Below are 9,347 nucleotides of genomic sequence, written 5' to 3'. Positions count from 1 at the left end.
TCAAATAAAACACAGAAGAAGAAGAAAATATGGAGCTTTAAACAGGCTACAGTAGATCTGTAGATCCGAACCCAGGTTCATAATTATTGATTAGGTTGCTAAGTAAGTTGGGTAATGGTAGGTACAGTCACTTCTGCTACAGTTTGGTGTCAGCTACATGTATTGTTTGTTGCGTTTTATTTTTGTGTTACTCATAATCTATAAATAATTTATGTCCTCTTCTGTTCACCGTTCCCTTCCAACAATGTGAAAGTCACGTTGTCCCAAGATCTCTTTGGCTCACTGTGACCTACTATTAGAGCAAGCAGTAAGTAAATTACACATTTGAACAGTCAATGAACGTCTGTAAGTGACAAGAATATGCAGAAGACGGGTCCACGACTTGAATGTAGTCTGGATGATCGAACGTATAAGAAATGCATCCCTGTTATCTTCACACCTATGGCTTGCCGCTGCACTTGGGGTTCAACAAGGAGCGAAAAAAGCAAGTAAAAATGGAGGAAACTTTCTGGTCTTACACAAGGCACTTGTTTTGTACATTACTTTCAATGGATATTTGTTTTTATCTTTTAACACCTGGTAAAAAATGAGTTGTGTCCTTTCCCTCTCTGCCTCTACCTGCTGGTTTCCTCCTCTCAGGTTTGTCCTACAGGAAGGTGCTGAGCGTGTTATCAACAGTGGCCAGATGCAGGTACTCCGGTTGTTCGCTCTCAGACTCCACCCCCGACTCTTGATCATTGTCGTCCTCCGTCCTCTTCTTCCTCCGCACGGACCCTCGAGAGCGGCGCTCCAGACACATCAGGATCATGTGGGCGAGGTCCTGCTGCAGCCGGTGGAAGTTCTCTCTGGAAAGATCAGGAAGCAGCACATCAACAGAGAACCAGGTTTAAATCGAGCTAAACACACAGTAGAATATCAAATACATGTATTAATATCCAATTCAGATCAAGTCTGAACATATAACACCTGCCTGAATTTAGTTTTAGCTTTTACACTCAGAGTGGCGTTTGCTTACGTTGTGGGTGGAGTTGGGAGGCCGTAGTCTTCTCCAGTTTCACCTGTTAACCAGTATGTTGTCTCTGTGCCTTTACCCTTCAAAAAATAAACTCAGGATTATTGGCATCAGTGTGTGGCAGTGAAGTCACCCACACTGTTGTCTTCCTTCACAAAGTGCTGCAGTGTTTGTAGACTTATTTCAAAATGCTTATGAATGAATGAATGAATGAATCTTTACCTTCAGATATGTTTCTCCTCTGATCTCATACTCAAACCTGCAGTCCGTCCTCTGCAGGATATTTATAGTGGGCTGACTGACGTGGATCCGCAGGGCTGGAGGAAATTACAAGATAAAATAACAAGCGGCTTAGCTGAGGTAAACTTATTTAATTAGGTTGATTGATTGCTTCTCTAATTGCGCTAGAGCAATGTACAGGGCAATGCTAACGTAACATAACTCGATCATAGCATGAATATCAGCGTAAGTCAGTTAGCTCCTTAAATGTCTCTTTGCGTGTATTCATGTCTCCACTCACGGTGTCCTGTTGACTCCATACGAGACGCCGTGTTGACCGTGTCTCCAAATAAACAATATCTGGGCATCTTTATCCCCACAACACCTGCTGCACAGGGACCTACACACACACACACACACACACACACACAAGAATTAAGTCAGTCTTCCATCACAGATCACAACTGTTTACAGGATTAAAAAGGAGTGGGAAGGATTTTGTGCGGTCTACCTGAGTGTATGCCGATGCGTATCCACACAGGGATGCCAGGCAGGTGTCTGAGCTGGAAGGTACCCATGAACGACAAGATGTCCAGCGCCATGCAGCAGATGTCCACCGCGTGCCTGTTTCCGTTTCTCCTTGGCAGCCCGGAGGCCACCATGTAGGCATCACCTATCGTCTCCACCTGAGGATAGATGGACGAGAAGCTGACGTCTGCGGCCTGCGACGTCTATTGAATTGCCTATTGAATTTCACCCTCGTCGATACCTTGTATACATCGTGGTGGTCGACGATGCTGTCGAAGCCCTTGTAGATGTCGTTGAGCATGTCCACAACTTCCATTGGTGTGCTGTACTGGCACAGAGTGGTGAAACCAACGATGTCGCTGAAATATATCGTCACCTCCTCGTACAGCTCCGGCTCCACCACGCCGGTCTCCTTCAGGCTTTTCACCACCGGGCTGGACAGGTACAGAGACACGTGTACAAAGACAGATGAAACAGGAAGTTCTACCTGCGCTTTCATTCCAGTTGAACCGCTTTTCAACCTTTCTGTCAGATGAACTCAAGTTACTCACATGACCCATCGATTTCATGAACAATCTCTAACTATTAATGATATAAAAGTGAATATAACAGTGTTTATCATTTACTTTTTTTTAATTTTAATTGTTTATTCAAACTGTGGCGTGCTCCTTTAAGTGTAAACGGACCCAGGAAGCAGCATGAAGTTGAGGCAGTCGGCCCTGTCCCGCTCAGCTTTGTAGAGAGCCGTTCTCTCCTCCACCAGGTGCTCCAGGTTCCTGGAGTACATCTGCAGCCGTCTGATCATGTTGTCCATGTAGCTCTCATTTTCCTGGTTATGGATTTTACTGGAGGACGAGGGAACGAACAGGCAACAGAGAAAATAAGGAGAGGAAAGGAAATGAAGGGGGAAAAAAAGTAACTATAAATTTGTAATCAGTGTCTCGGGGCTTCTGTCTGCTACACGTGGCGACATGCGCTCATCAAAGTGAGAAATTACCTGATGATTTTCCCCAGACAGTTTTCTACCTTCTTAAAGTCCGGTCTTCTTTCTGGATCCTCATCCCAGCAGCTTTTTATCAACATATAAACCTAGGAGACACAAAGCTTTAAAAGACGCATCAGACAAAACAAAAAACTCGACTGCAGATCAGAAATGTCAGTAGTTCACCTCTGCTTCTTTCTCTGAAGCCGTCTCAAAGTTAAGATCAGGTCTGAAGTAGGACATGATGACCCTGGACAGCTTCTCTGTTCGGAAACAGACGGATATTAATTTCCCACAAAACACTGGGGCTGCGACTTTAAACACAGCAGAAGCCTCTAATCTTTGAAGTGCAGCGAAGTTAATTGTCAAAGTCTGTCAAAGTATTTCATCAACTCCTGCAGGTGAAACATGTTTGTATTTGGCACCATAGTGTATGTGGCACCTGACACCTTATTCTTTCTGAGAAGGAATAATCGAATGGCAATTCACTGATTAGGGACTGTACAAAAATGATCATTTTTCTTATATATTTTGAAACCTATATATTTTTATTTTAAAAAAGCAAGGCCCTCACCAGCCTTATTAATATTTTCTTTAAACACTCCCTTTGCTTCAGTAATAACTGCAATAGCATGTTTGTGCCTCTCCAAGCTCCGTTTTTATATTTGTTTGTTTAAAGATAAAAGGACTGTTTAACTGTTAACATGGATTTTATGTTTGAAGACATATATAAGAGGTTTTTTTTAACATGTTTAAATGTTTAAATGTGTTCATTTTAAGGGAAAGCTGAAAGCAAAAGGAAAAAATACACAGCCCTCCCTCTTTTCTCCATCCTTTTCTAATAATTTGCATACAGTCCCTAAGGAATAATAATACTTCTGTTCATTCCTTTGATTTTCAAGAGCTCAGCATGTGAGTGTATGTGTTGTGTTGTGTTGTGTTGTGTTGTGTTGTGCTGTGCTGTGCTGTGCTGTGTCACCTGCTCGGTCGGAGCAGCACTCAGTGTAGAAGGTGCTCTTTCTGAGAACAATCTCCTGAGAGATGATGGCGAAACTGTAGACGTCTCCTTTCTGAGAAGTGCCGTGTTTCCTCAGATGCTCTGGAGCTGTCCACAAGTCTGAGAGGAGGAGGAGGAGGAGAAAGAGAGAGAGAGAGAGGAGAGTGTAAGAAAGTGAAGGAAGACAAAGCTCAGTGAAGGACACACAGCGTCTCCAGTTTTACCTTTGCCGGGGCTGAGAAAGCTGTTGCAGCCGAAGTCTGTTATCTTCACCACCATGCGATTGTCCACCACACAGTTGGTGGACTTGAGGCGACCGTGCACCTGGATGTCACTGGCATGGAGGTAGGACATGCCCTGCACAGAGGATTCACACTGAAGAGTAACTTCACATGAGACTGAGGCAGACACACGCTCCAATGAAGGAGGTAACGAGGAGATTTACAGTAAACCAAGGAGACAATAGGTCGTCTGTGATGTCTGCCGACCTCTAGTGGCAACCAGGAGGAACTGCAGCAGCAATAATTTCTACAGGTGAATGTGTCACTCAGGTGAGTTTTATTAGTCACAAGTGGGTTAACAAAGGGTCAACGGTACAGTGAGAGGAAACAGGTCGTCGCAGCAATAAAAGCATTAGTCGTATATAAAATGGTATGGTATTTTTATGTAAGCAGTGCAGTGAACGGTAGAAAGCACAGACAAGCAGGTAAGCAAATATGCTAGGTGAAATATTTAGATATATGATTTTATGATGGTCTGGTGGTAATTATAAAGTTTTCTTTTTAAAAAGAGATTCCAAGGCCGTGTAATTTCAGCATAACTTCAACTGTATGGGAACTTTTATTTTGAAGAGTTAAAGTTTTTTTTTTTAGGGGGCGTGGCTGCTTTGAGTGACAGGTGGGTCCAGTCTGGCAGGCGACTCCTCGGCCCGTGTTTGTGGTGTTGTTAAATAACTGATTATATACATTTAAAAATCGATGTGATGTGATGGGTTTTTTTTTTACCAAATATAAATCATCTGAGTGCTGTCATTTATTACAGTTTTATCCCCAACGCCGTCTTGATTGGTTCCTATAGAGCTGATAGATGTTGTTCGTCGTCTCCAGGGCAACCTGTGAGTCGCGCGTGATGCAATAATAAACTACGGTCTTCACACCTGCTCATAAAGCTCCGTGTGACATCATGTGCCACACCCCCACATACAATACTGCACAGTCATAATAACGTGTTGCTCGTCAGCAGAGCCAAGAGTTTCCTGTCTCACCTTGGCGATATCGTACATGACGGAGATCTTGAACTCCCAGTCCATGAAGGTCTCCTCTGGGTATGAAATCTTGTCATTCAGCACATACTGGAAGAAGACAGGGACAGAGGGCGTGACAGGATGTGGTCTCTGGATGGACTGAATGTATTTAGCGCTGACATTTGATCTTTTGTTGCTCGTTCTGTACTAAGCCTCTGATCGTCTTGACCTGTCAGTCAAAAAGCAGTGATTTGATATATTGATATTGATAACTGAACTGGACTGAAGCTGAACGCGTGCACGCCATGACGTACCCTGAGCGACCCCCTCTCTCCGTACTCAAACACCCCGAACACGCCATGATCAACCTTCACTGTGCCATAAAACTTTGTGAGGGTGTAATAGTCGATCACAAAAAAAAAAGAAAAGAAAGAAGAAGAAGAAGCAATTAGCAAACTTGAACAAATAATAACCAAGAGGACAGGTAATACAAACCTGAAGACATCAAATTAATATGTGTGTGTGTGTGTGTGTGTCTTACTGCGTTAAGTTCTATCCTCTGCATTTCATTGAAGTTCCCATCCGAGTGCTTCAGCTCCTTCAAAATTACAATCTGAAAACATCGCAGCAGCAGCACCAACCAAATTACATCTACGTGTTCGTCACAGTGCGAAAAGTACGTTGATTAATCTGAGAACGACTGCGGGACGTTGTGACCAGCTACCTTCTTATCGTAGAGCGCGCGGCGGATCTTGAAGTTCGTGTCTTTCCTCTCATCTTCAATCTGACGGGGGCAGAGGAGGAAGAGTGCTTTAAAGACCAGTGTTAGAAAGCTGTAGGAAATGTAAGTCTGGGATGTGCTTCACTGTCCTGTACGGCTTCACCCCTCGTTTACCTTAAGAGAGACGACATTGAGTTCGCTTTTCTCCAGCACTGTGATGAGAGCAGAGGCGATGTGCGACCAGCGCTTCCTGAGCAAACGGTCCCTCCTGTTCTGTCTGCACACGCGGATTCAAAACCAGCAAACCGCATGAAGATATGTGGAAATTAAAGAAAAAAGGAACATGTCCACCATTTTTTACTTCTGCTGTGATTTTAGTTTGTAGTTCTGTAAGTGTTTATACCTTTAAAATTCAATTACGGGCCCGTACAACGTTAACTACAGTTCCCATGATTCTTAGACATAGTGTAGGTTTGCTATGTCGCTCTGTACCTGTGTGTCCCGCTGTCGGGGATAAGACTCCAACAGGACTCACCTGTAGAAAATGAAGGCGATGGTGGCCACCACAACCACGGTGACGGCCAACACGATGACAATGACGTTATAAGATGCTGGACCTGAAGGTGTTACGATTAAAACAAACAAACAAACAAACAAACAAAAACAAAACACTGTTACAGTTGATGTAGGGTATTTAGCAGATGCTGATTCATCCAGGGCAATGTACATTTACAGCAGCCATAATAAAGGTTTATGTCTGGAAGGATGTGAAGTAGGAAGCACAAATAACATACATCTGGATTTCAATCTCAAATCAGTCTCATGCAAACAGCTGATAGTCACTTACACTGTCACCTGAGGAGTATGTAAATGTATCTGTTCGTGCACTTGTGTCTGTGTGACAAGGAAGTTAACGGTTATAACTCTTGACACAATCTGTGTGTGTGTGTGTGTGTGTGTGTGTGTGTGTGTGTGTGTGTGTGTGTGTGTGTGTGTGTGTGTGTGTGTGTGTGCTAGCGATACCTGTATCTGGCCCGTAATCAGGAAGTCTTTTTCCCCAGATGAAGGACGGGTCCGTCTCCACCACTTTGGTTTTGTTGTGCTCAGTGTCGAAAGTGAATAAAACACGATACTGAGAGTCACATGAGAGCAGGATGTTACACATTTCACTGTATGACAGCAAGAGATTCGACACAGGAGACTGACAAAATAGCTTTTCTTAAAGAAGGATCTGCTTTCTTATTGAAGTCATTGCTAAATGGCAAAAATAATGAACACAGAACAAAGTACCTTGTTGTCAGTAGTGGTGTAAATGATTGAGAGATTCACATCTCTGTCTCCAAACTTGTCCAGCCTGTAGTGTCCAGCAGATCCTGGGCAGAATCACAGAAACTCATTTATACACAGACATGTTGCAGCAGAAATCATAATAATAACAATAATAACGTTATTTACAGAGCACCATTCAAAACACAGTCACAAAGTGCTTTACAGTAAAAACAAGGAATAAAAATAATAAATCAAAAACTTGACTCCAAAACAAGATAAAAAAACAATTCCAACAAATAAATTAATTTTGAGTGTGCCTCTCGGTTACACACACACACACACACACACACACAGAGTGATAAACAAGCTACTTCCAGCTGCAGCCTGCAGGCTGTAACACCTAGTCTCTTCATCATGTTAATAAGAGACACAGAGAGTGATGGCAGTCGACAGCCTCCATCTGTGAGGCTTCACAGTGATCAACGTCACCTCAGGGCTGCTCACTGAGGAGTCTGTGACATTAATTCTACAATTACAACTTTACAGTGTTTGAGTGTTTTATAAGCTAATTTTTATATTCAATACGTTTACACTGACAATGTTTAGGCCAGCAAAAATAATGAAACTAGACTAAGAGTCTACAGCCTTCCTTACCATTAAAGGAGGTGTTTCTGAAGTAATTCACGTTGACAAACTCCATCTGCTGAATCTCCGACTGAGGTTTTTTAGCAATTTCCCTCATCACCTGGCCTGTCAGCAGCACCGCATCATGGTACGCAGCCATGTAGTCATTCATCTGCAGAGAGGGAAAGACAAACAGGTTCTTGATTAGAACCACTTTCTGTTTCAACTCCCAATAAGACGCCAGGAAGTCACTGCACCTGGCCAAGAAATAGTCCCTGTAAAATCAAAACTTGGTACTTACATCTCCCCACATGTCAAACTATTTCTTTACACAGCAGGACTAGGAGAAAAGGAGATTAGTAATTCATCTTATGTCCTCACCGTGTTGTTGTCTGTGTCTGTGTTGATGGTGTAGTTTCTGGTGTTGGGCATCGTCAGCACCAACACGTTCTTCATGGATGGCATTGATGTTTTGTTGGTGTAGTATTTATCGCTGTGTAGAGAAGGGAGGACAGACGCTCTTGAAAATGCTCTACGTGCAGCATTAATACAGGAATCCTTCATTCCCACATCAGCAAAATTACTATAACTCCCTGACTGAGGATCTGAAGCAGCCAAATCTGTTGAAACACTTATTAAAATACATTTAAATGTTGTACACTTCATTAAAACAAAACATAAAGAGATAAATAAAGACTGTATGGAAAAAATCAATGTAGACTAAATATCCACCGAAACGATGAAATGTCATTAACATGAATTTATAGTCATAAAAAATATCACGGTATTGTAAGGCCTAAAAATGTCTTAGTATTTATTGTAAGGCATAAAAAGCCATAAAAACATCATACTATAGTTATGCATTAAAACTAAAAAAAAAAAAGTCATACTATAATAAGGCATAAAAAGTGATTAAAACTTCATAGTATAGTAAGGCATAAAACCGTCACAGTATAGTAAGGCAAAAATGTCATAGTATAGTTAAACATAGAATAGTATAAGTTATTAATTGTTTTAAATGCATATAACTTTGACTTTAGAATATAAGTGTTGTTTGACTGTATATACAGTATGTATAAGACACCGAGGTATTTAGGACACATCTGGAGGTCCTGTTTAGACTGATGATTGTTTGTGTTGCTTATATGGTTAGAGCCCCACAGGTGAAGAAAGATCTCATGAGCTATGAAGAACGACAAGTTACAGCAAAGAAGCCACATGGATGTGAAGATCTCCATATCAACATCAGCGTGTCAAGCATATTGGAAGCTGTCAAAAGTTTGTTACTCAGAATGAAACCATGGCATGTCTTGTAGCAAATCTGTCCTTCATGCATGAATAAAATCCTGCCACATTAAAGTGTTGACTTTTTGTTCTGATGGTGTGCATTTTTTGATCTTTCTATCATAAGAAATTATCTTTTCAATAAGTCATGAAAAGGCATAAAACATCATAGTATAGTAAGGCATAAAAAGTAAAAAAAAAAAGTCATAGTATAGTAAGGCATAAAAATTAAAAAAAAAAAAAAGCCAAAGNAAAGTCCAAAAAAAGTCATAGTATAGTAAGGCATAAAAAGTGAAAAAAAAGTCATAGTATAGTAAGGCATAAAAAAAAGTCATAGTATAGTAAGGCATAAAGAGTAAAAAAAAAAAAAAGTCATAGTATAGTAAGGCATAAAAAGTAAAAAAAAAAGTCATAGTATAGTAAGGCATAAAAAGTGAAAAAAAGTCATAGTATAGTAAGGCATAAAAA

The 9,347-nt window shown here is 41.3% G+C and overlaps 1 protein-coding gene across 1 annotated transcript in view; it reads right to left on the bottom strand.

Annotated features, from left to right (window-relative positions):
* Positions 1-423: 423 nt before the first annotated feature.
* The window catches only part of LOC111219668 (heat-stable enterotoxin receptor-like), a 16,015-nt gene continuing 7,091 nt past the window's right edge, over positions 424-9,347 (bottom strand). The window contains exons 7-27 of the mRNA XM_022742380.1: positions 7,977-8,088; positions 7,626-7,767; positions 6,993-7,075; positions 6,726-6,834; positions 6,238-6,319; positions 5,877-5,979; positions 5,706-5,765; positions 5,515-5,594; positions 5,296-5,392; positions 5,003-5,089; positions 3,963-4,095; positions 3,721-3,858; positions 2,928-3,004; positions 2,757-2,848; positions 2,446-2,604; positions 2,001-2,193; positions 1,743-1,917; positions 1,533-1,631; positions 1,235-1,329; positions 1,016-1,092; positions 424-845 (exon numbers count right to left, since the gene is read on the bottom strand). Of these exons, the coding sequence (XP_022598101.1) occupies positions 647-845; positions 1,016-1,092; positions 1,235-1,329; positions 1,533-1,631; positions 1,743-1,917; positions 2,001-2,193; positions 2,446-2,604; positions 2,757-2,848; positions 2,928-3,004; positions 3,721-3,858; positions 3,963-4,095; positions 5,003-5,089; positions 5,296-5,392; positions 5,515-5,594; positions 5,706-5,765; positions 5,877-5,979; positions 6,238-6,319; positions 6,726-6,834; positions 6,993-7,075; positions 7,626-7,767; positions 7,977-8,088 (2,392 nt within the window). The 3' untranslated portion in view covers positions 424-646. The remainder of the gene's footprint in view (positions 846-1,015; positions 1,093-1,234; positions 1,330-1,532; positions 1,632-1,742; positions 1,918-2,000; positions 2,194-2,445; positions 2,605-2,756; positions 2,849-2,927; positions 3,005-3,720; positions 3,859-3,962; positions 4,096-5,002; positions 5,090-5,295; positions 5,393-5,514; positions 5,595-5,705; positions 5,766-5,876; positions 5,980-6,237; positions 6,320-6,725; positions 6,835-6,992; positions 7,076-7,625; positions 7,768-7,976; positions 8,089-9,347) is intronic.

The sequence above is a fragment of the Seriola dumerili genome, unplaced genomic scaffold (assembly GCF_002260705.1).
Source record: "Seriola dumerili isolate Sdu_G_001 unplaced genomic scaffold, Sdu_1.0 BDQW01000068.1, whole genome shotgun sequence".
Lineage (NCBI taxonomy): Eukaryota > Metazoa > Chordata > Actinopteri > Carangiformes > Carangidae > Seriola > Seriola dumerili.
This window is presented reverse-complemented; position numbering and strand designations above follow the sequence as displayed.